Source organism: Aquarana catesbeiana, linkage group LG01 (assembly GCF_042186555.1).
Source record: "Aquarana catesbeiana isolate 2022-GZ linkage group LG01, ASM4218655v1, whole genome shotgun sequence".
NCBI classification, from domain to species: Eukaryota; Metazoa; Chordata; class Amphibia; order Anura; family Ranidae; genus Aquarana; species Aquarana catesbeiana.
The window spans coordinates 696,509,865-696,535,586 of record NC_133324.1 but is presented as its reverse complement, the minus strand read 5'-3'; the positions used below and the strand labels follow the sequence as shown (position 1 = coordinate 696,535,586).

Here is a 25,722-nt window from a genome sequence, read left to right as displayed (position 1 = left end):
TTTATTTTACCTTTTTTATTTTTACACTGTTCTTCTTTTTTTTTTTAAAAAGTGTTACTTTTATTCCTATTACAAGGAATGTAAACCCTTGTAATAGAAAAAAAGCATGACAGGACCTCTTAAAAACGTGATCTGGGGTCAAAAAGAGTAGAGCTCAGATCTCATATTTACACTAAAATGCAATAAAAAAAAAAAAAAGTCATTTGAAAAAATAAAAAATTGTTGCTCAAAACGTCACTTCCACCTTGCAATGGTATGGAGCCGGGTGGGGGCCATCTTCCCCTCACTCAGCTCCATACTTAACACGGAAGAGGAACCGAATCCACCGCAGAGAACACTTTTTTATCTGAAAGCGGACGCCCGCTGAAGAAGAGGATACTGGAGTTATGGCAGCTAGATGCTGCCATAACAACGATACTCCTCTTCAAAGTACCGCCGTATAATGACTGCGGGTGGTCCAGTACAGTACAGTGAGGGGAAAAAAGTATTTGATCACCTGCTGATTTTGTATGTTTACCCACTGAGAAAGAAATAATCAGTCTATAATTTTATTGGTAGGTTAATTTTAACCATGAGAGACAGAATACCAAAAAAAAATCCAGAAAAACGCAGTTCAAAAAAGTTATAAATTGATTGGCTTTTAATGAGTGAAATAAGTATTTGACAACCTCGCAAAACATGACCTAGTACTTGATGGCAAAACCCTTGTGGGCAATCACAGAGGTTAGACGTTTCTTTTAGTTGGCCACCAAGTTTGCACACCTCTCAGGAAGGATTTTATCCCACTCCTCTTTGCAGATCCTCTGTGGTTTTGAGGCTGACGTTTGGTGACTCGAACCTTTGGCTCCCTCCACAAATTATCCATGGGATTAAGGTCTGGAAACTGGCTAAGCCATTCCAGGACCTTAATGTGCTTCTTCTTGATGTGCCACTCCTTTGTTGCCTTAGCCGTGTGTTTTGGGTCATTGTCATGCTGGAATACCCATCCACTACCCATAATGCCCTGGACGAGGAAAGCAGGTTCTCTCCCCAGAATTTGACTGTGCATAGCCTGTCCATTGTCCCTTTGATGCAGTGAAGTTGTCTTGTCGCCTTAGAAGAAAAACACCCCCAAAGCATAATGTTTCCACCTCCACATTTGACGTGGGAATGGTGTTTTTTGGGGTTATAAGCAGCATTCCTCTTCCTCCTAACACAGCGAGTTGAGTTGATGCCAAAGAGCTTCATTTTGGTTTCATCTGATCACAACACTTTCACCCAGTTCTCCTCTGAATCATTCAGATGTTCATTAGTAAACTTCAGACGGGCCTGTACATGTGCTTTCTTGAGCAGGGAGACCTTGCGGGTGCTGCAGGATTTCAGTCCTTCACAGCGTAGTGTTAACTGGGCTGATTCATCACCGTACTCATGATCATTGAAACTCCAAGAGGTGAGATCTCGCATGGAGCCCCAGACCTAAGGAGATTGACAGTTATTTTGGGTTTCTTTCATTTGCGAATAATCACACCAACTGTTGTCACCCTCTCACCAAGCTGCTTGGTGATGGTCTTGTAGCCCATTCCAGCGTTGTGTAGGTTTACAATCTTGTCCCTGACATCCTTGGACAGCTCTTTTGGTTTTGGCCATGGTTAAGAGATTGGAATCTGATTTTGCTTCTGTGGACAGGTGTCTTTTATACAGGTAACGAGCTGAGATTAGGAGCACTCCCTTTAAGAGTGTGCTCCTAATCTCAGCTCATTACCTGTATAGAAGACACCTGAGAGCCAGAAATCTTGCTGATTTGATAGGGGATCAAATACTTGCTTCACTCAATAAAATGCAAATCAATTTTTAACTTTTTTTAAATGTGTTTTTCTGGATATTTTTGTTGTTATTCTGTCTCTCACTGTTAAAATAAACCTACCATTAAAATTATAGACTCATCATTTCTTTGTGAGTGGGCAAATGTACAAAATCAGCAGGGGATCAAATGCTTTTTTCCCTCACTGTAAACAACGAAGGGAGAGGCAAGGTTCCCTAGTTAAGGTCAAGGAGATTAATGGGTGAGCACGTAATTCCATACAGCGGGTGTTTGGGTGCAGCAACTGATGGGCAGATAGCTGATATTCATGGTTTGTCTAGGCACGTCATAAAGGTCAGCCAAGCAAAGGCTGTAATGGCACAGTCAAATTTCTACTAGTTGGAAGTGCATGACATTGTAATTGTTAGGTACAAGACTTTAGGTTGTTGGCAAATTGGGCTGAAGCTTACATGTTGTCCTAGGGAGCTATAAGTGTAGTTGGGAATATTCCTGTCTCTCTAAACTAAACCTATCAGCCATGTTTGGTAAAACTCCTGTCCAAGATCAGACAGGCAAACTGCCATCTATTATCCCGGTCCTTGTTTTTCTGTGTCTCTGATTTCAGTTTCACTTTGTTAAAAGAGCCTTAATTCTGGGCTGAACCCTCCTTTTTTTTTTTTTTTTGTTGTGTTCCCTTTATGAATACTTCAGTGGCTATTAAACACACTCTCTTCTTGCTAGGGAGCAGGTAGGTAGGTAAGATGTAGCTCAGACGTCTGAAGTGGCTAGTCCTTGGTAACAAAGTAAAACTAAATCTTAGAGATGTACAGAAAAGGGTTTTCAAGCTAAAAATGTGTTTCCAGCCTGGCCGGGCACTTGGAGGAAGTATGCTGGAAGATATATCGCTGCACCACCATGAAAAACTACAATTCTCATAATGCTATGGGAATTGTAGCAATTGCCCGCTTTGGTGGGCAGAATTGTGGGCTGGTACAAGGCACATGTAAACATAGCCAGTAAATGGGCTTGTGTACTCTCCTACATTGTCTTCATGGTTGCCCACATTGTCTTCATTACACGCAGGCCTCTCAGTCAGTGTTGGATCATGTGAGCTGGGACAGATTCAGGGTCTGCTGGCCTAACAACCAAATCAAGCTGTTAGTGGATGGTTTACACCAGGAGCCTGAGACTCCCAGGTCTGCCCTTTACAGTGAGAGGGGGCATAACTTCAACACTACTCGCTGAAAGAACTACATCAGTGGCGTGGCTGAAGGAAAAGAAAGCATACCATCCACTGGTCTTATAAAACGGATGTGAGGGGGCAGAGACCTGTTGCTATGAAAAGAGTTTCATTGCCACTATTCCTATGTTTGAAAAGGGGGACATATTCGTTACAGGTAGGTAAACATCAAAATATATTTGAGGGTTTAGCTTTAAGGAAAATGGAGGATATGTTTCATGGTTGCTAAAAGCTGTCAGCTAGTACATTCACCTTAGCAATAAGTGCCTCTATCAGCCAGCTAAATTTCTCAAAGTTTCTATTTTTACCTATATCAGGCCTATGTTTGCTTAAAGTTTTCAAAGGCCTAGCCAAAACTTTCTGGAAGGGGGCAAGCATTTATTACCAGGAAAGAAGAAATCTGAGGGAGTGCTCTGAAGGTACATACCACTATGAAGAAAAAATGCACTGACTTCTTACAGTTCTTAGAGGTCCATTCATAATGTAAGTGGTATAGCCTTTACCATGGCCATATCACTGCTTTCAAATCAGGAAAGGCTACTGCATATTAATAAATCACAGCAGTGACTGTACAAATGTTCATTGCTCTCACCTGCCCTTTGAACTCTGAAGCAGGTGGAGTGCAATAAAAATTAGAGGGGGGGGGGGGCAGGGTAAGTCTGGATCATGTGACGTATGCAAAGTAGCGAGAACTGCATGGGACACTGCAGGCTCCATACCTCAGACTGCATTTTATGAATGGGCTGCAAAATCCAGCCACGGTATAAACCCTGTGGGGTATGAAAGAGTTTGGATAGTAATATCTGTTCCCTGGTATAAATGAATACCTAAAGCTGGGTACACACTACTGTTTGGGTGGCATGAAAAAAAACCTGACTGCTTCAGTCAGGAGCTGCTGTACTAACCATACGAGGTTAGTTCAGCGATCTCCCTCTGCTGAGTTGTCGTGTTCTGTTAGGGGGACGGCGCCCCTGCCAGAACATTCCAATCGACGCTCTCTGCCATTGACTGAGAGCGCTGATCGGGAGTCGGTCGACTGCTGGTTTTTCAGCATGCACATCTGACAGAAGCCGGCCGAATTTCCAGCTTCTGTCGGACAGACAGACATATACACTGGCAGAATGTCGGCAGGTATTTTTTGTACCAACAAATGTCTCCAGACATTCTGTGTATGGGGCTTTAGTCTTTATGCAGTGAGATTCCCACAGGTGTTCTCTAAACTTATGCAATTAGAAATTGACGCTGGGGGCAATGTTCTAAGTAGGGAGGGGAAGATGACATTCTATCCATGTCATTCCAGTACCTAGATTATACAATATAGACAGAGTACTTTCCGTGTTTTACATAATCTATGTATATCCTTTTCTTTAAGACTTTCTTGCTACTTCTGTTTCTCCAGAATTGCAACCCCACTAACAATGGATATGTTTGCATGGAGCAGAACACAGGCAGTGTTTTATAATGGAATTATCTTGGCTGCTATTGGTGTGGAATCGGTGTTTGTGTTCATAACAGTTAAATTGCTTTCTAAAAAGTAAGTGACTTAAATAATACAATCATTTCAAATAATTACTCTTGTTAAATTTGTATGTTAAACTCATGATTTACAGTTGTTTCTTCAGACTGTAGGCTGTATTATCAGTTCAGGTGACTGCTGTTCATAAAATAATATCAGTAAATTCAAGTATTAAATTTTCATCATACTGGATGACGTGGAAAAGGGCTACAGGTTTTCCAACAAATGCCAGATGTTTCCCACTCATAGATAGTAAAGATTATTATAAGCATTTTATTCCTTTGTATGCTTGTTACGCTCCTATGTTCTCTGCTGTATCAAGTGAAAAATGAATCAGATCTATGGCTGTCATTAAAAATATTTTATTTCAAGCGTTCATCATTCTGTTACAGGACTGGAGATCGTATTTGGCTTGTCGGTGGACTGGCTGTTATTTGGGCAGGGTTCTTTGTCTTGTTGCCTTGGGGAAACCAATACCCAAAGATACAGTGGGCAGGTTAGTATACCTGGTAATAATCTCATTTTGGAGGGAAGATCTAAAGCAATGCTTCCAGAATTGACATTCCCCCTCAATGTATTTCTTTAAAGGCTTCAAAATAACACAGAGTGAGGCAGAGCAGTCAGCTTTTATATAGATTTACTTTTTAGGCCCCTTTCACACTGGTGGAGTCTGCCAGCCTATCCGCCTGCTCACCAAGGGATCTCTCCACTGAGCTGATGCATCAGCGCAGCAGACACGGACACAGCCCGCTCTATGGGCTGTTGGATGGAAACGGACTGCCTGTCCGTTTCCATCCGATCTGCCAGACAGATGAGGAACACATCCCCCATCCGTCTGTTTTTAGTGGATCGAATGACAGCGGGTGTCAACGGACACGTGTCATATCCGCCGCTCCATAGAGAGTAGTGGATGGTCCAAACGGGTCCACCTGAAAAACCGATCGGTCCATCTGTGTCAAAAGGGCCTTAAGATTTCTCTGAATACCAAATATTTAGTACATTTAATTCTACAGAATTCCTGCCTGACTTTCTATAATGACTTGAACATTTTAACTAAGTGTTAGCCAAACGTATAAATTAGCAGTCTCAGATATTCTGATTTATGACTATTGCCTTCTCTTGCAGACATTGAAAACACAACCATTCATAACTCCAGCTCCTGGGATTTAAGTTTTGTGATGTCCAGCAATCACACTGAAGAGCCAACTGGTTGTCCTGCAGCTCAGTCCTGGTGCTTTTACACACCTGTAATCCACCTTGCGCAGTATCTTACATCTAATATTTTGATTGGTTTTGGCTATCCAGTCTGTAATGTCATGACTTACACCTTGTACTCAAAAATCATAGGCCCCAAACCACAGGTAAGTCTGTAAATACTCCAAATAATGAATTAATTCAGAATTTTAGCATTGTCTGAATATAATATTATTATTATTAATATATGCTCACTATGAATGTATTCAGGGTTTATAGGAATCTAGCCCATGACTTCTCCTATATCTTCTATTATTTGCTCTTTTGAAGTTTTGTTTTTTGAGATACTTGTTTTTTTTATTGGGTTTTCATTTGGTGATAAATGGTAATGGATATCTCCCTAATTTTATTTATTTATTTTTTTTTTCCTATTATTAAAGGAAAACTGACCCAAAATAGTAACATTTTTATTAAGCTGTATATTTCTTGGTACTACTATAACCTTTCACCAAAGAACAAGCCAAATGAAACTCTCCTGCTCCTGACGATCTCAACACTGATACTAATTAACTTTAAAAAAAAAATCTGTCCAAAAAAAACCCCCACTGACCTTTTTGACCTTGACCCAAAAATTAACCCTTGCACTGACCTAGATTAAACCTTGATTTACAGTGGATATAAAAAGTCTACACACTCCTGTTAAAATGTCAGGTTTCTTCTGTGATGAGAACCAATATAAATCATTTCAGAACTTTTTCCACCTTTAATGTGACCTATAGACTGTACAACTCAATTGAAAAACAAACTGAAATCTTTGGGGGGGTGGGGGTAAAAAAAAAAACTAAGATAATGTGGTTGCATAATGTGGTTGCATAAGTGTGCACACCCTCTTATAACTAGGGATGTAGCTGTGTTCAGAATTATGCAATCACATTCAAACTCATGTTTAATACAGGCAGTCCCCGAGTTACGAATGGGTTAGGGACTGCCTGGTTGTTGTTAAGTTGGATTTGTACATAAGTCGGAGGCGCGTATGCGCAGAACGGCAGAGACGTCATCTACCGATGTTCTGTCAAGTATCTGCGCAGACGTCGTTTTCCGATGTGCCCACCGTCAAAGTGGCCACGCATGCGCAGAACGTCACGCCGCCTCCCGTACGTAAGTAGGAGTCGTTCGCAAGTCAGAGGTTCATAACTCGGGGACCTCCTGTAGGAGTCATTACACACCTGCCATCATTTAAAGTGCCTTTGATTAACCCCAAATAAAGTTCAGGTGTTCTAGTCAGTCTTTGCTGACATATTTTCTTAGTTGCATCCTACAAAAGCCATGGTCTGCCGAGAGCTTCCAAAGCATCAGAGGGATCTCATTGTTAAAAGGTATGTAGAAGGGTACAACATAATTTCTAAGGCATTATAGATATACCATAGAACACAGTGAAGACGGTCATCATCAAGTGGAGAAAATATGGCACAAAAGTGACATTAGCAAGAACTGGACATCCCTCCAAAATTGATGAAAAGACGGGAAGACACCTGGTCAGGGAGGCTGCCAAGAGGCCTACAGCAACATTAAAGGAGCTGCAGGAACATCTGACAAGTACTGGCTGTGTGGTACATGTGACAACAATCTCCCGTATTATTCATATGTCTGGGCTAGGGTAGAGTGGCAAGACCGAAGCCTTTTCTTACCAAGAGAAACATCCAAGCCTGGCTAAATTTTGCAAAAACACATCTGAAGTCTCCCAAAAGCATGTGGGAAAATGTGTTCTGGTCTGATGAAACCAAGGTTAAACTTTTTGGCCATAATTCCAAAAGATATGTTTGCCACTAAAAAATATTGCACATCACCAAAAGAACGCCATACCCACAGTGAAGCATGGTGGTGGCAGCATCCTGCTTTGGGCCTGTTTTTTCTTCAGCTGGAACAGCGGCATTAGTCAAGGTAGAGGGAATTATGAACCGTTCCAAATACCAGTCCATATTGGCACAAAACCTTCAGGCTTCTGCTAGAAAGCTGAACATGAAAAAGAACTTCATCTTTCAGCATGACAACGACCCAAAGCATACATCCAAATCAACAAAGGAATGGCTTCACCAGAAGAAGATTAAAGTTTTGGAATGGCCCAGACCTGAATCTGATTGAAAATCTGTGGGGTGATCTGAAGAGGGCTGTACACAGTAGATGCCCTTGCAATCTGACAGATTTGGAGTGTTTTTGCAAAGAGTGGGCAAATATTGCCAAGTCAAGATGTGCCATGCTGATAGACCCATACCCAAAAAGTCTGAGTGATGTATTAAAATCAAAATGTGCTTCAACAAAGTATGTTTAAGGGTGTGCACACTTTTATGCAACCATATTTTAGTTTTTGATTTTTACTTCTCTCCACCTAAAAGATTGTACAGTTTTTAGGTCACATTAAAGGTGGAAAAAGTTCTGAAAATCTTTATCTTTGTTTCATTTCTTTTTACATCACAGAAACCTGACATTTTAACAGGGGCATGTAGACTTTTATATCCACTGTAGGTATTTTTTTATTTTATTTTAAAAATTTTTTTCACTGTTTTTTTTTTTTTCCTCTACAAGGAGAGCGTTATGATGTATCTCTCGCTCCTCCATTCACAGAGAAAGAAAACAGGGGGCAGGCTTCACAGTGACTGATCACAGCGATCATGTGACCCAGAATCTCAAGTTCCGGGTCCCGATCGTTACACTCACAGTGAGACCTCGGTCTCTGTGCTGGGAGTGCGCCGTGCCACTCGCTCCCAGCACAAAGGGTGATGGGTAAATATGCGGCCCCACGGAAAAAAAGCTCAGTCTAGTGGGGCCCCATATATGTGTTATGTTTAGCGTCGAGGGGTTAAACATGTATCATTTATGCTTGATGACAGTGTACTGAAATGGGCATTTTTCTGTTTTTTAGATTTTTTTTTTTTTTTTTTTTCTCTGCTGTATTTGGCCTTCATGTGAGTGAGGCGCTCGCTTCCTGTTGTAATTTTTGTTTTATTTATGTACTCAATAAAGTTACCTTTTAAATAAAAACCATTGAATCTGTTTCATAAAACCCTTTTTTTTTTTTTTTTCCTCTAACCTTGTCATGTCAATTCACTTACAATTCCGATCAGCATTAGAGCTTTTGTAGCAGTGCAAAGAGTATTTATGTGCTGTAACTTGATCAGTGTTGCTGTGGGTTGTAGTTTTTTTTGTGGTTTAATGCATATACTGCATACTGTTTCCAAAAACCTTCTTTCTGAGGTATCTGTTGACATATAGTCATAAGACAAAGTTTGAACATAACCCAGATTCTTGTTCTAAAATGTGTTTTTTGTTTTTTTTTGTTTTTCCTTTAGGGGTTATATATGGGCTGGCTGACTGCGGCTGGCAGTGCAGCTCGGACCTTAGGACCAGTATTTGTCAGTGAGACCTACACCCACCTTGGACCTCGATGGACCTACAGTATAATTTGTGGAATAGTGGCAATATCTCTGCTACACTTGGCAGCAGTTTACAAAAGACTTATTGCTTTTTCTGTTCGATACGGAAAAATATAGCAGTAATTGGCTGTATCAGCAGTGAAGATTTGTTAACGTGCACTACACTGGATTTAAAATTATTGTTTTAAAAGCGGTTCATCTTATTATTATATTATAAAGAAGAAAAAAAAAAAAAAAAAAGGAAGCAAACTACCAGGAATTGCATTTTTGGAGAAACAGCATACCATTTGCATAACTAACATTTCTGAAAATGCTGAAGGACAAGATCCAAATGTCTTGACTAGCTCAAAACTAATCTTATAGATTTCTGTTCTGCTGTAACAGTGGAAAGGGCAGCCCATATCTGTCCTGGGGCACCATGAAGGCCTCACCATGTACATGTTCTCCACTATTTAAGTGGTATTAAAATCAAACATGTTTTGCTTAAATCAGATAAAAATAACTTGCATGCATTTGAATATATATATATATATATTTTTTCCTCCTTTTGAGCTTCCGTCTTCAATTGTCAGCTGGCTATGCTGCTATATTTCAGCTTTCTCTGTGCCCTTAGTGTTACCTATGGAGTCCTGTGCGAGTCTTCACAGCGTCTGCACTACCACTCTGTACTGCAACTCTATGTACAGCCATTCAAATCGTCACACACAATTCCGTGTGAGAGGGCCATCGAGAAAAAGCCATGCCTTTCTGTTTTGCTGGTATCTTTAAGGTTACTTTACGGTAAAGCAAGGAAGAGGAAAGCTCTCTAGTTTATTATTATACAGGATTTACATAGCACCAACAGTTTGCGCAGCGCCTAACAAAATGAAGGCAGATATTACAGTTACAATACAATTTGGTACAAGAGGAATCAGAGGGCCCTGCTCGTTAGAGCTTACAATCTAAGATAATAAAGTACTTTTACTCAACAGGCATGCTGCACATACAAACTACTTCCAATTGTAGAATAAAAATACAAGACGTACAGAGTACTACAGATATGCATAAAACACACGTGATGATCATCACTGTGCTCTAAGAAGAGTATTGTTACTTTTGCACACATTTATGGACTCAAGGGTTATTATTGATTTTGCACTTGTTTGTTGATTACACAATTGTTGAGTGTACGCATCTTTATATTTAAGATCTGTTCTTTACTTGTTAAAGTTTCATCAGTTTATTTAGATTTGAACAGCGCCTTTAGCGACTTTCAAGGTACTTAAGACCCCTTTCACACTGAGGCATTTTTCAGGCACTACAGTGCTAAAAATAGCGCCTGAAAGCCTCAGCTGCAAACCCAGTGTGAAAGCCCGAGTGCTTTTACACTGGGGCGCTGCACCGGCAGGGCGTCACAAAAAGTCCTGCCAGCAGCTTCTTTGCAGCGGTGTAGGAGCAGGAACAGTAGTGCTACTTTAACTCTCCCTCCTCACAGGACTCAGATGCTGTCATTCAAAGCCTGTTAGGATTGAGCGGCTTGTTATGGGGGTGCGCTGAAGCCAGTAGTGCCATCAGGGGACCCCAGAAGAGGAGGAGTGGGGCTACTTTTTGCAAAACCATTGTAAAGAGCAGGTAAATATAGATATGTTTGTAAAAGTTGGACTTTTATTTTTAAATAGCAATCACTTTAAGAGCTCTGTGTAGGGAAGATCAGCATCTGAACCCAGAAAATCCGCAGACTAATAGACAGGAGGTAAATTTAAAGTGGTTGTAAACCTCAGACATGAAATATGAACGAAGCATATCCCTCAATAGTGTGTACTTGTCTCAATTAGGAGCACTAACTGTAATTTCTGCCTGCTGCTCTGTTCCTCTGTTATCTGCATGAAGCACTTCTGACAAGTTTTCCTGATGCCAAGAGAAAAAAGGTGACCTGGGAGGGGGCTCCAGCTGATTGGCAGCCTCAGCTCTGTTCCTGTGTGAAGGGGGTATGTCCCTTCCCTCGAATCAGCTAACAGAGCGCTGCTCACTGAGCTCTGTAGAGTGTGATTTCAGCTCTCTGGTGCCTTTCTTCTGAGCTCTCGGACAAGGGTTATCTGGAGTTTTAACGGATGTAGAGAAGAAAATCCTGCAGATAAATGGGGTACAACTTATGTAGGAGGATCTGTTTAATCTCTGTGTTTTACCTGAGGCCAATCACTTCACTGGGTGTATGTGAGGGTTTACAACCACGCTCCCCCACTGCACCGATCATCCCTGATTTGTCCTCTGTGTCTTCCTCCTCCAGTGCCCGTGTTCTCCTCCACCCCCCCCTTCTTTTCTCGCCCCCCTTTGTGTCTTCCTCCTCCAGCTTCCCTCCTCTCCCGCTGTCTGCAGTGGGGGGGGGAATCTGTCAGGATGGAAAGCGGAGAAAGGGGCCAGTATGTCATTTACCGTCCCCTTTTTTTTCTGAATGGGGCACAGTGAGTGTTCGTTACCGATCGCTCCTGTGATAACTGAGAAGAGTAACCTGTGTGTTACTCTGCTTCAGTTTATGAATGGAGAGGAGCCTCTGTCTCCTCTCCATTCATCTTCAATGCAGATAAAAGGACTGGGGAATCTGTGTCCTCTGTCCCTTTGTCTCAAATGGGAAATGTCAGGGACCCCTGACATGTCAGCAAAGCCCCCAACAGGGCTGATAAAAAAAATACATAAATATTACAAAATAAAATTGTAAAAAAAATAAAAAGATAAAAAACTACTGACACCCCCCCCCCCCCCCCCATACTGACACGGTGCAGAGCCCAAAGCCCCCCCACCCCTAAAAAGGATTGTGAAAAAAATTAAGAGCAGATAGACTGGTAAAAAGGAAATAGTCGTTTTTTATTTTTATCTAACACTGACCTACTGACACTGTCCACTGCCCCACTGACTCCATCCCCCCACCCCCTTTCCCAAAAGCACTGTGAAAAAAAAATATATTTAAAAAATAAAACCCCACCCCCCATCATTGTGAAAAAAAATGTAAAAAAATAAAAAAAATTTAAAAATAAAATTCTAAAACTGTCCATTGCTCTACTACCACCATCCACTGGTCCCAAAAAAAGCATTTAAAAAAAAAAAAAAAACTAAATAATTTAATTGTAAAGTAACAAAATAAACTACTGCCACCATCCTCCACATAATACCCACCACTGTACATTTCGCATTCCTCACCTGCACATATTACCCACCTCCATACACTCTGCACTTCTCTCCTGCACAAACTACCCACTTCCATACACTCTGCACTCCTCTCCTACATATACTACCCACCGCCTTCCACTTTGCACTGTGCATTACCACATTCTGCACTATGTAAGTAATCTCAGATTGTATTAAACAACACCCCTTTAAGTCAACGTCCAATATTTTACGCAACTTGTAGCACCCTCTAGTAATGTAGGTGCTAGAGTGAGAGTTATTAGGATAGGTAAATTTAGGCCAGCCTGGCTGGCAGTCAGGCCTGTTTGTTTTTGTTTGATCTGGGCTGGGAGTGGCTCAGGGTAGAAGCTGGGTGACTCACAGGCACCATCAGCAAGACCTCCCTCTTTTTTCAAGAGCTCTCTAGAAGGTTCTGGAAAGAGAGGAGGAGAGGGTATGTGGAGCTGCCTGGGGTATTCAGAGGAGCCCTGACCAATCCCCCAACTTGGAATTGGCAGGGGGCAAGCCTCCTCAAATACCCAGGGTCAGGTGCGGACAGGGCTCTCCAAGAAAATGTGTAGGTGTCCTGGACAGGAGCCACTGGGGGAGCAAAAGAGGACAGCAGGAGAGAGTACGGCCGGGCAAGTCTCCAGGGAGAGGAACCATCGGTTGCAGCCAAGAGGGCTGGTGAGTGGCATGCACAGTCGGGAGGACTGGGGAGGCACACATGAAAGGACTGGGAGAGTGAAGACGAAGATGGGTGCAGAACCAGAGGAGAGGACTGTGGTGTCGGGCAGCTGCAGCCAGGAGGGCTGGCAGGGCCTGAAGAGGGCTGACTGGGATCAGTAGCTGCATGTAGGACAGCTAGTACCAGAATTTACTATTTTCTTTTTGCTACACCATAGGGGCCTGCGGTCCCTGCCTGTGAAGGGCATTTGCTTTAGGTCTGGCTGAGTCAGTGTCAGGCCTACAGTGCTAGCTAGTCTGGAGAATGAAAGAGAGGAAGCAATGTACAGGAAGAGAGTATGGAGCGATACTCCAGAAGAGAGGAAGCAATGTGCAGGAAGAGTATGGAGCGATGCTCAGAAGATAGGTAGCGATGTACAGGAGGAGTATGGAGCAATACTCAGAAGATGGGAAGTGATGTGCAGGAGATGTATGGAGCGATACTCAGAAGATAGGAATGGGAAGAGACATCGTGGTGCAGGCTGGAGAGGATGACTTCTTTATTCAGCGTGATGTTTGTACAAGAACATATAGACTTGGTGGGAGCAGTCACATGACTCGGGTAGGGACTTGGTGGGAGCAGTCACATGACTCGGGTAGGGACTTGGTGGGAGCAGTCACATGACTCGGGTAGGGACTTGGTGGGAGCAGTCAGGTAACAGGAGTAGAGACTTGGTGGGAGCAGTCAGGTGATACAAGTAGGGATTGGTGGGAGCAGTCAGGTGACACAAGTAGGGACTTGGTGGGAGCAGTCAGATGACTTGGGTAGGGACTTGGTGGGAGCAGTCAGGTGACATGAGTAGGGACTTGGTGGGAGCAGTCAGGTGACACGTGTAGGGACTTGGTGGGAGCAGTCAGGTGTTGTGGGTAGGGACTTGGTGGGAGCAGTCAGGTGACACGGGTAGGCTGTAAGCTTTGAGCTCATTCAGCCTTACTGGGTGTAATTATGAAAAGTCAGACATCCACCCCTCCCCCACATAACACATCCTGGTGCTTAAAATGAATGTTGCAACTGTGATCAGGTGACCTCAGACACACACATTGCAACATAACAATAATCAGATCACTGGAGCTTCTCTGCTCAGCTCTGACTAGATACATCTCCCATAAATCAGATCAGTTGTCTGTGTATCTTCTGCTGGCCGCCCTGTGAGTTCACTGCACTATACATATATTTCTTTTTCTCACACTGATCTGTGGATCCCACCCCATGATGAGGAACATCCAGTCAAAACCCAGGAAAGGCAGCCAATCCTGAGAGAGCTGGAGAAGAAAGAGGAGAGGGGAGGGGGGATGTGAATTGTGAAGTACACTGAATGTGTCTCTCAAGCTCCTGCATGAGATAAGGAAAGGAGCTGTCTGTCACAGCATGGGGGAAGAACTGACTACTATTTCTCTGTCAGTTTTTATCTCACTGAAAATAGATCCGAGGAGTGTTTAGAGCTGGATTAACTCTTCGTGGGAAGACTGGGCACAGATGTAATGAAATCCTATACTGTACAAGGTACAAGCTTTAATTTAAAAAAAAAAAATGGGTTTACATTCACTTCAAAGTAAGTTTACCAGTATTATGCATTATATTTAAAAATGCTAATATAAAAAGATTTATAGCACCCCTCCTCCTTCATGTTTGACTCCCAGCCAAAATACCCTGTATATCCTATGGTATATTTATTATAAGATATATTTACAGTCCTGTGTTAAAAGCCTGCAAAACAGTGTATTAGGTAATTTTTCTTCTTTCTCTCCTTATAGATGGTTATTTATATTTACCACTGCATATAGATATTCAAGAATAATTTGTTTTTAAAAACTTTATATACTAACTAAATTGCACACCACACTTTTTTTCGGTTTTTACCCAATTAATCAAAACAATAATCGGGCAACTAATTGATTATGAAAATAGTTGTTAGTTGCAGATCTATTAAGGTCTGTCACTGCATCATATTCTTCTGCCTCCTTTGCAGTTTTCTTTTCAGTTAGTGAGATTATATCAGGTACAGCTGACTTCAACTGAGGTGCCACTTTGTTTAGGCTTCTGTAATCCACAGTCATTCTATATGTCCCATCAGATTTCTTTACTGGAAACACAAGACCTGAGAAAAGACTTACAACAGATGTATGGTTCCCTACACAATAGTTCTTGAATAGCCTCTCCAATTTCTTTGTGACCTCCTGGAAGCCTGTACTGCTTGAGAAAGACTGGCTTCTCTGGTGGAGGAATGTGGACAGGGGCCCATTTCGCATGACCTCTGACCACAGACTTCATCGTCCTTAACAGACACACTTTATCAAGATACCCAAATGTGAATGTAAATGTTTAGTCTGAATTGACCGACCTTGAAGTACATCTATCACAAGAATATTTTCGGATAACCAAAACATTTGTCCAATCCTGGTCCCTTCCCAATAGCCAATTTTACCCATGTCCTGACTGCTGGTGCGGTTTGCCCTCACAAACCTTGTATCTACATGAATCATTTCTGCTTTGTGATGGGAGGGATTTTCTTGCAAAAGTGTGACAGTATCTACTAAAGCCATCACGTGTAGGAGATGACTTCCGCCACCATACAGTGACATGCACATATGGGTGTCTGTCTCCTGCTGTCACTATCCTCACTGCTATTACAGAAGACCTACCTTCCCTTCATAAAGGTTAAGGAATCTGCCAGTTCCTCTTCCTGAGACTCTAACCACCCACCCACCCAGCAGAATAAAGGGATTTGGATTCATGTGCAGTTTTGGGAATCAGTTTGGGGCTAACAGGAGAGGTTGGTTCTGTTTACTCTAACTCTAGGCTGATGTTATCTTCACTAGTAGAAGTGTTTCCAACCCTGACAATTTTTCCCCACTCTTTTCGCCTCTTCAACAATTCTGCAGTATAAGTCCCACCTTTCTCATCATTAGGTACTGCTGTCTTTAAAAGGTCCACTCACATTTGTTTTCTTAGAGGTAACTAACCTGGTTTTCTCTGCACCCTATGTCTTGTCTTCTGCCCTCATTTCCCTCTCTGCTTATTTCCTTCTTGCCTTGTCTTAAACTTATCTACTGCCCTTTACCTCCCCCAACTGACTTGAGGCGATAGTGGCTTTGTGAATCTAGCTGTGTAATCGCAGGCTTCCCAGCAAGGACAATAAAGGATCCCTGCGTTTTAAGTGATGCACATTTTATTAGCTTAGAGTGCAAAGCAGAGGTAAAGGGTTCCATAACTTGACCCCACCCATTGTGGAATCATAGTTAATCCAGTTATACAACCCATCTCACTTAACCTGGCAATACCTTCTTCTTCATTCTCCCCAAGTAGGTATTTTCCAGGTCACTAGGATTAGCGTATACGCTGTCTATCCCATGTCTCACAAGTTCGAACAGTGAAGAGTTCACAGTAAACTCTCGAGCTTTGCACATGGTCTGGCACAGTTGTGGATCATGGGTTAACACTCCCATAGGCACCGTTTCTCTGCCTGACAAAATAATACAAATGTTTTCCCAGCTCATAGAGTTCAGTTTGTGTAAACTCCTTTACTTCTTCAAATTCCACATCTCTGGGGTTGTGGTAATGTACCCAATCTCCCATGTCCTCTCTCTCATGTTGCCTGTTCCTATGCTTGGTAATAAGAGTTCTGGCCCACTTTTTCTTCCCCAATGGGTGATCATCATCAGAAATCTCAAATTATATGCATTCTCACTATTGCTTGAGGAAAGCCCATTGTCTTAAAGTGATTATAAAGGCACTATGTGACTTTACATGTATCCCATCAGTGGGTTTGTTTTTTAAAAGGCTAAATACCTTTGGTCACACCGCAGCTGTGCAGTCACATGATCCCCCTGTGCTGGCCAGCCTTGAAAAACAAACCCACTGCAGTGTATGGCAACATGCCCGGAGGGGATACCTGTATATTAGCTGCATTATGCAGCCTAATAGCAGCAGAAGGGGAGGCAGGAGAGCCACTCTCATGATGACAGGGAGGGAGGGGAGAGACTGTCAGAGGTGATCAGTGGATGATGGAGGCATGTAAACTGACCAAAGTAATCAGGGCTCAGCCATGACTATTATGTACAGCAGAGGCAGGGGGACATGGGAACTGGCAGGATCAGCCAGGTTTTTTAGGAAGGGAAAAATGACAAGCACTGTGCTATACAGCATGCACTAAAGGAACAGTATCTTCGTGGACTTTCTTTTTTTTTAGGGTCACAACCACTTTAATCCTAGTTGTGGGATGTGACAATGGCACGTACACTAGCCTTACTAACTGGTTTATGTACCTTTTTCCTAAAGGCATTAATTGATTTGGTCATGAGAGCTGCACACTACTCTTGCAAATCATCAGCCAGACTAGCAGTTGAACGTACACATTAAAGCAACTGCTATCTGCTCTTTTAACACCTTAAAGGAGAAGTATAGTCAAAGCTTGTATGGCTGTACTTCTCCCGTGGATCACAGGAGTGCAGTTTGCTCTGCACTTGTGACTCGTTTTCAGCAGACAGTGCGCTGAAGCCTGCTGTCGGCTGATGTCACAGAGCCGGTCCAGGCTCCGGAAAGATCACGAGCATATGGTTGGGATACACCCACAAGCCTGGACTGGCACCCGGCTCAGCCAGCTTCTGAGAGCTTGAGCCAGCCGCTCCCACCCCTCCACAGCCCAGCGTTTCAGTGAGCGTGGGGGGGGTGCGGACAAAGCAAAGAGCACTAGCTCTCTGCTCAGGAAGCTGTGATAACCGAGCGATCAGCGGTGAATGATCGATTGGTTGTCAGTCTTAGAGCTGCCGGGGGGACCAATGCTGCATCCACCTAAGTAAGTATGATTACTAAAAAAAAAAAAAAAAAAAAAAAAACCCTATTCCCATACTTCTTTCAATTTCTTCCACTGCCTTCTCCCTACTTTGTGTTTCAGTATAGAGAGCATGAAGGAAGTACAAACCAGCTAAGGACACTACCTTCTTCTCTGCTTACTTTAAAACCCTTAAGGCTAAAATTTACAAAATGATCCAAAACACTATCACCCAAGTCCTATTAAAGGAAGAATTATACTTTGCAAATCACTTAGCAAGAGACATCTGTTGATTGAAGTATTTTTCTTAGCCCAACCAACTGAAAACAAGTCAATTTCAGTTTAACTTTACCACAAATCCTGGACAGGCCCTCAATTGTTTTGCTTGTATCTTTTTGGCTAATTTGTGGTTAAGCAAGGAAGCAGATAACTCCTGTAGCGCAATAAAGTGCTTTTACTGAACAAGAATGCTGCACATACAAACTACTTACAATTGTAGAAGACAATACAAGACATACAGGTTACTGCAAATATGCATGCAACACACATGCACATGCTGTCTAACCTTCCTAGCAAATGAGCATGGACAATGGTCTGTATGTGACAGGGATACACTAAAAAGTTATTTAGCTTGGCTTATAGCTGTGATTTTTATAACAATCAGGGATTGTCGGTAACCAGGTTCACTTGTGTAGATTAGTGTCATTCCCAGATGAAGTTTCCTCTTTCATCTTGTGAAGTCCTCTATTAGCACAGACCTTCTGTTATGGAGCCCCCTTGGTGTGTCTCTTTCTCATCCTAATTCATTCCATTCAATATAATTGAGGAATCTCTGATTGGTCCAAACTGCACAACCAGATCTTTCTCATGAAAGTGATTAGATGGGACTGGAGCCCTCTGATGTGATGGCTATCCAATAATAATTACTATCTATCATTGCTATTCTGAGTTGTAATGTTTCTAGCAAGTATAAGCTTGTAAGTCGTATCTATCTACCATTACACCTGGACGTTTGGATAAACAGTCAGCCAATTTAGCGATTGGCTACAGCAAACTTTTTTTTTTCCATTTTGGGATAAAGGTTTTTTATAAATAAATAAAACTGATCATTTTAAGCAACCTGTAACTGATACATCTTGCAAGAAAGCGTGTTCTTTTGAAAAAAAAAAAAAAAAAAAACAGTTACTGGCCAGATTACCAGGTGAAAAATAGAAAAAAAAAAAAAGAAAGCTAATGCAGCCATCACATCTAAGCAGTTGTAAGCTGCAATATATTACATGTTTGCATTTGGGTTTAATACGGCTTTAAGTGGTTTAACCCCTTTGTAACCAGAGTTCTTCAAAGTCTAGATGCCCAGGCCAAATTTAGCAGTTTTAGAATGCATGAGGTAACTTGACTACAGCTGTGACTAAATTCCCCTGTCTATAGGGCATTTTTGGTACATTGTTTTAGAAAATGCCATGCTTACATTTTTTATTAAAGGCTCACCAAACAAAAAATATAGAAATAACATTTGTATTTTACACATGTTGGAATTCAGGCTAAATAATTGCTGTAGAGAGGATACCCACTTTTATAAATGTAATTTTGAAATTATTTTCCTTTGCTTTTGTACTATGAGGCAATGCCGAAACTTATTAAAACTTAAAGAGAAGCTCCAGGTTCTCCCCCCCCCAAAAAAAAATAAAAGTCAGCAGCTACAACTACTGTAGCTGCTGACTTTAATATAAGGACACTTACCTGTCCAGGGATCAAGCAATGACCTCACCCAAGCCAATTCTTCAATCAGCTTCGGGTCCAGGTGCCAGCCTTGCGGCTTCAATGTCGGTTTCCATACTGCGCCTTGTGAAGTCTTCTTTCTAGGACCTGTGATGTGTTCCAGGGAACTGCGGGGGAAGGAGGGGGTCCGAACCCCCAGCTCAGATCGCTGCGGTGCATCTGATTGGAAGTGGGAGCAGGTACCTGCCAAAACCAGGTACCCGCTTCACATCCCCCCCCCCCAACCCCCAACAAATAATAAGTGCCAAATGTGGCAGAGGAAGGGGAGATGATGCAAATAATCGGAACTTCCCCTTTTGGGTGAAGTTCCGCTTTAACTAAATTATTAAAAACAGTTAAGAAATAAAGAAAATTATTTTCTCCATATTTACTAGTCTTATGAAACATTATTGTTGGTTAAAGCAGTATGATTATTTTTTTTAATAGCACCATAGATGGTGAGATAAAAGGTAATTCAATTGTGCGCACAGATTCATTGCAACATAAAAAGGTCAAATGGTGGATTTTTTTTCCTTTTTTTTACAGATGAAGAACCATGTCAGTTTGAATGATGGTGCTCTTCATGTTAGATTTTCTCTTCCAAGTTAACACTGCAGTGAAGCCTGAGCATACAGCCAAGACAGCTGATTGGAGGAAAGGGACACACCCCCTCTCCTCATAGGTAGTGGAAGAAAAACGGAAAATTTATATCAAATACTTACCGTAATTTTCCTTTCCTGATAGGCTCCATGGCAGCATACGTGTGGGTAGGCTCCGCCTCCATAACTACCCAATAGGACCCCTCTCCCATAAATCTTTGCTCTAGGCTGCTATCCATGTTCCGTAACTAGCCTACTCCAGACATTTGGGAGGGACTCCTGCTGCCATGGAGCCTATCAGGAAAGGAAAATTACGGTAAGTATTTGATATAAATTTTCCGTTTTCCCGACAGGCTCCATGGCAGCATACGTGTGGGAAATAACTCGCCCAAAAATACACACGGGCGGGCAAAAATGTTTGAGCAAAGAAACCAAATTTATTTTACATTGTCAACCGACAATACTTGTAAACCAAAATTAATGGATGACAGAGCAGCAGGCTCAACACAGTAGTGAGAAACAAATGTGTTAATAGAAGACCAGGAAGCTGCTTTACAAATGATTTCAGGCGCGACATGCCGAGAAGCTGCCCACGAGGTCGAGATACTCCTGGTCGAATGAGCTGTCACTGCCTCTGGAGGAGCCAAGCCCTTTGCCTTGTATGCCCTCTGAATGGTCTGCACAATCCAAGAAGAAATTGATCTGACCGAAGCTCGCATTCCCTTGTTTTTACCATGGAGAAGAACGAAAAGGAATTCCGTTTGTCTGAATGGAGCCGTGATCTCCAGATATTGTTTTAGAGTGTGGCCTACGTCAAGTGGATGAACATCCTGATCATCCGTTGTTCTGAAGGTAGGAAGTACAATCTCTTGGTTTTCATGAAAGACTGAGGTCACTTTAGGGTTTGACCCAAGCATGGGAATCAACACTACCCTGTCTGGAAAGAAGGTCAGGAAAGGTTCTTCTGAACCTAGATTTCTAATATCTGACACTCTTTTAGCCGATGTCACAGCTACTAAGAAGGTGGTCTTGAGCGTGAGATCTCTCATGAAAAGAGGTTTGTCAGGATCTGATCCGAGATTGGAGAGAAAATCCAAGACAATAGGAAGGTCCCATTTGGGAAACCTAGGTCTTCTTTGAGGTTTAAGCCTGATAGCTCCTTTAAAGAATTGACGGACTAATGTGTGATTAGCCCAAGATACTCCTGTGAAGGCCGAGATGGCTGAAACTTGAACTCTTAGTGAGCTGACTGCTAAAGATAGGTCCAGCCCTGATTGGAGAAAACTTAGAATGTCCTGTACTGCTGGAGAATTACACGGATTTGACCGGGAAGACATATGATCAGAGAATCTAGACCATATCCGTTCGTATACTCTGTTCGTACTTCCCCTCCGGGCACTAAGAAGAGTTGGAATAGCTTCTTCCGGACAACCTAGAGATTCAAGCCTTTCCCTCTCAAGAACCACACCCTGAGGTGTAGGCAAGATGGGCATGGGTGTAACGTCGAGCCTTGCGACAGTAGATCCGGCCTGAGAGGAAGGGGAACTGGGTCTTGATAACTCAGGAGCGATAACAGTGGAAACCATGGCCTGTTGGGCCAGAAAGGAATCACTGCAATGATCTCCACCTTCTCTGTTCTGAGCCTCCGGAGAAATTGAAGAATCACTGGTACCGGAGGGAAGGCATAAGCCTTCTGAAACTTCCATTGATCTGAGAGAGCATCTATTCCGTATGCCTGAGGGTCTCTGAACCTCGAATAATATCTGGGCATCTTGTGATTGCATGGAGAAGCAAACAGATCGACCTCTGGAAGTACTCCCAGGGTCAGAAGCCACTCGAACACCTCCCTGTGGAGAGACCACTCGTTGTCCATTTGAACTCGCGAGAGGAAGTCCGCCTGTACATTCTGAATCCCCGGAATGTAAACTGCCGAGATGTTGGACAAATACTTCTGAGCCCAGCTCATTATTGGCTCCACTTCCTGTAACAGAGACCAGCTGCGAGTTCCACTTTGCTTCTTTATGTAAGCCACCACGGTTGTATTGTCCAACCTTAGCATCACTGATGACCCTTCTATTAGATGGCGAAAAGACAGGAGTGCCTGAAAGGCGGCCCTCAGCTCCAGAATGTTGGAGACAGTCCCTCGAGCAGGGAAAATCCATCGGCCTTGCTCCACTTCTGAAAGGCAATGAGCGCCCCAACCCCGATTGCTGGCATCCGAGGTTAATGTGACCCATGAGATGGGCATGATTGAATGGTGATTGCGCAGATTCTTCCCTTGAAGCCACCAAAGGAGAGACGTCCTCATGGATGAAGTAAGGTGTATGCGCTGGACTTGGCTGGAAGAATCCCATTGTTGAAGGAACCCTTTTTGGAAGGGTCGTGTATGCCATTGGGCCCACTTCACCATAGGAATGGTAGCTGTCATCGTGCCAATCACTTTCAGGCATTGGAGAGCGGAGAGGTGAGACGACGCAAGGGCTGCATGTATTCTGTCTCGAATCACTCCAATCTTCTCCTCTGGAAGGGAGATGGTGCCTTCCAATGTGTTGAAGTGAGCCCCTAGAAACACCAGAGATTGTGTTGGCTCTAGATGGCTCTTCTCTAGATTCAGAAGCCACCCGAATTCCTGCAGGGTGGAGATGACTAAGCTCTTGTGCTCTAACAGTTGATCTTTGTTCTGAGCTAGGAGAAGTAGGTCATCTAAATAGTGGTGGAGACGAACCCCCTTGATACGAAGCAGAGCCACAACAGACAACAGGACCTTTGAAAAGACCCGAGGTGACGTTGTTAGGCCGAAGGGTAGACATGTGAACTGCAGATGCTGATTGCCTACCGCAAAGCGGAGGAATTGTTGGAACTCTGTTGCCACTGGCACGTGGAAGTATGCATCTTTCAGATCGATTGAAATCATCCAATCTCCCAGATGTACTGATTGTTGGATCGTAATTAAAGACTCCATTTTGAATTTTTCCTTTCGGATAAAGGAATTGAGATATGTTAAATCTATTACTGGCCTCCATGTACCGTTTTTCTTCTGTATCATGAACAGAGGAGAATACATGCCTTTGCCTCGTTCGTTTTCTGGAACAGGGACGGCTGCGCCTTGATCCAATAAACAATTCACGTAGGTCAATAGGACCTGCTTTTTCTCTTCTGAACCTGGAAGAGATGTGGGAACAAATCTGAGTCTTGGGGTATTGTTGAAGACCCACTTGTGACCGGAGGAGACCGTCTTGATGGTCCAGTAATCTCGGATTGAGGCCGCCCAGACATGCCCGAAGTGGCGAAGACGAGCCCCCACCTGGCATGCCTGAGCGGGCCCAATCTCAAAAGGACTTAGTGGCGTCCTGGTTGCCAGAGGAACCCCCTTTTGCGGGTTTCTTAAAAGAAGACTGCCTGGATTTCCAGGATCTTGAAAACTCCCGACCAGGTCTGTAGCTGCGCGCATCCCTAGCGCGATCAGAGTATTGTCTTCTAGGAAAACTGCTTTTCTGATTTTGTAGGCATCTGTCTTGAGGGAGGAAACCAGACTTCCCACCTGTGGCGCGGGTTATAGCACTATCGAGCTTATTGCCGAACAATGAAGAACCTTCAAACGGAATTCGGCACCAAGCTTGCTTGGAAGCTGGATCCGCCAACCACGGACGGAGCCATAAGGCACGACGAGCTGAAACAGCTGCCAACATAACCCGGGACATCAGGCGGATGACATCAATAGATGCCTCCCCAAGAAAAGCTGATGCCAGCCTGATCTCTTGGATAGAAGAATCCTTAGCTGTTTCAGTAGAGATACCTCTTAAGAACTCATCCACATTATCAGACCAAGATTCCAAAGCTTTGGAGACTGCAGCCATCGCAAGTACTGGCTTACATGCCATTCCTGACGTCAGGTAGATCCTCTTTAAATCCGAATCAATTCGCCTCTCCAAAGGATCTTTAAAAGATACAGTGTCTTCTAAGGAAAGCGTCACATATCTTGCTAGTCTCATTAGAGCTGCATCCACTAATGGAGCTGATTCAAGGTGCTTCACTTCCTCTTCCTTAAAAGGATATAGTTTTAAGACCTTTGATTGCATGGAACTTTTCTTGTAAATTTTGCTCCATTCCTCAGAAATGACATCGCCCAGCTCAGAGAGAAAAGGAAAATACTGTCGCTCCTTATTGAGCTGTTTGAAAAACTTTCTCTGTTTTGAAGTAACCGGATCTTCCCACTTCAGGGCCTCTTTTACTGCCTTCACCAAAGAAGGGACTAGAGCATACTCAAATCCCACGCCAGGATCTTCCAGATCCGATTCACTGTCTGAAACAGGAGCAGAAGGGTGACTTGGCTGGGAAGACTCCCATGTCTCATGCACAGAACCTTCTCCCACTGGAGGGCATAGTGGGTCTGATGGGGAATCATGGGGCTGTTGAGCCTCTCTCTCCTGTAGAGATTCTTTCACAACCCGCCTCACCATAGATTCCAAACGCTGGTCTGCACCATCCCTCTCATCTGCAGCTTTAGAGAAGCAGTGATCACAGAGAGATTTGTCTGTTGGAACAGGCATCCTGCAACCCCAACATGATTTTCCTGAACTCTCTCTAGAGTGAGATGAAGGGGGGTGAGAAGGATTTTTATTGCGCTGTTCAGATCTGGCAGGAGATCTATGATGGCTAGACCTGGAGGAAGATTGCCGGTGGTGTGATTTTGATGATCCACTTCCTTTATGGGAACTACGGTGTGGATCAGACCTAGGAGGGCTGTGAGGAAAGAAACACAGAGAAGATAGAAATCAGCTGGTGTCCTAAAATCCTACTCTCAATCCTTGTACAGGCAGAAAAGCATAACTGCAAACATACCTGCTACAAGCGGGCTGGCCACTAGGGGGCAGTGAGGAGTCCATGGTGTCAATACAATAGGAAGCTGCAGAGACAGATTCAGCTGACTGACAACAGACCTCCACCCCCAGACAATAGAGATTGTCTTACCTTGAATCACCAAGATAGTTGCCCCGGGAAGTCGCCGTATCCCCCACGATCATTCCCAGGGCTCTGTAGGCTTTTCGCAGCTTTTAAAAGTGGCGCCCGTGACGTCATCGCCGACGTCAGACGCGAGACACTCGTGCGCATGCGCGAACCAAGCCTCGACTTCGTATCGGGTCCGCGCATGCGCAGAGCGCACGCCGGTACCCGGAAGTAACAGAGAGAGCAGCTGCTGGAACGCAGAGAGCGCCAGCGCCGATTAGGACACCAATGAAGCAGGAAAAACACACAGAGGTATGACAACACATAAACACTGCTGCCAAATGTGAATAAATATAAAAACTTACCCCTCCACCTACGATCACCTGGGCCAAGGAACCGCCGTCCATACACACACACACTGGACTTGGCAGCAGATAATGGTCGCCTGAAACATTAGGCAAACAGACCGTGCGCACATAGATGAACCAATCCAATCTTCAGCGCTACTCTGCTATACACTCCATACCCTGCTTAACAGTCAGGGCCTATCGGAGGAATCTTTGGCACTCGGCAGCATCGATCGTAGGGAGGTTATCTTCAGGTAGGAGAACCAACACC

General features: G+C 43.4%; 1 protein-coding gene and 1 long non-coding RNA gene across 5 annotated transcripts in view; both read left to right on the top strand.

Moving 5' to 3' along the window:
- MFSD8 (major facilitator superfamily domain containing 8) overlaps positions 1-10,421 on the top strand; it is a 35,231-nt gene extending 24,810 nt beyond the window's left edge. For both annotated transcript variants that reach the window (XM_073603775.1, XM_073603782.1), the window contains 4 exons: positions 4,420-4,554; positions 4,929-5,032; positions 5,662-5,897; positions 9,078-10,421. In XM_073603775.1, coding sequence (XP_073459876.1) covers positions 4,420-4,554; positions 4,929-5,032; positions 5,662-5,897; positions 9,078-9,278 — 676 coding nt within the window. In that variant the 3' untranslated portion in view covers positions 9,279-10,421. The remainder of the gene's footprint in view (positions 1-4,419; positions 4,555-4,928; positions 5,033-5,661; positions 5,898-9,077) is intronic.
- Positions 10,422-12,070: 1,649 nt separating this feature from the next.
- LOC141111466 (uncharacterized) overlaps positions 12,071-25,722 on the top strand; it is a 66,552-nt gene continuing 52,900 nt past the window's right edge. For 2 of the 3 annotated variants that reach the window (XR_012236425.1, XR_012236427.1), the window contains exon 1: positions 12,071-14,581. This is a non-coding gene — a long non-coding RNA (uncharacterized lncRNA). The remainder of the gene's footprint in view (positions 14,582-25,722) is intronic. The other variant, XR_012236426.1, reaches the window with a different exon arrangement.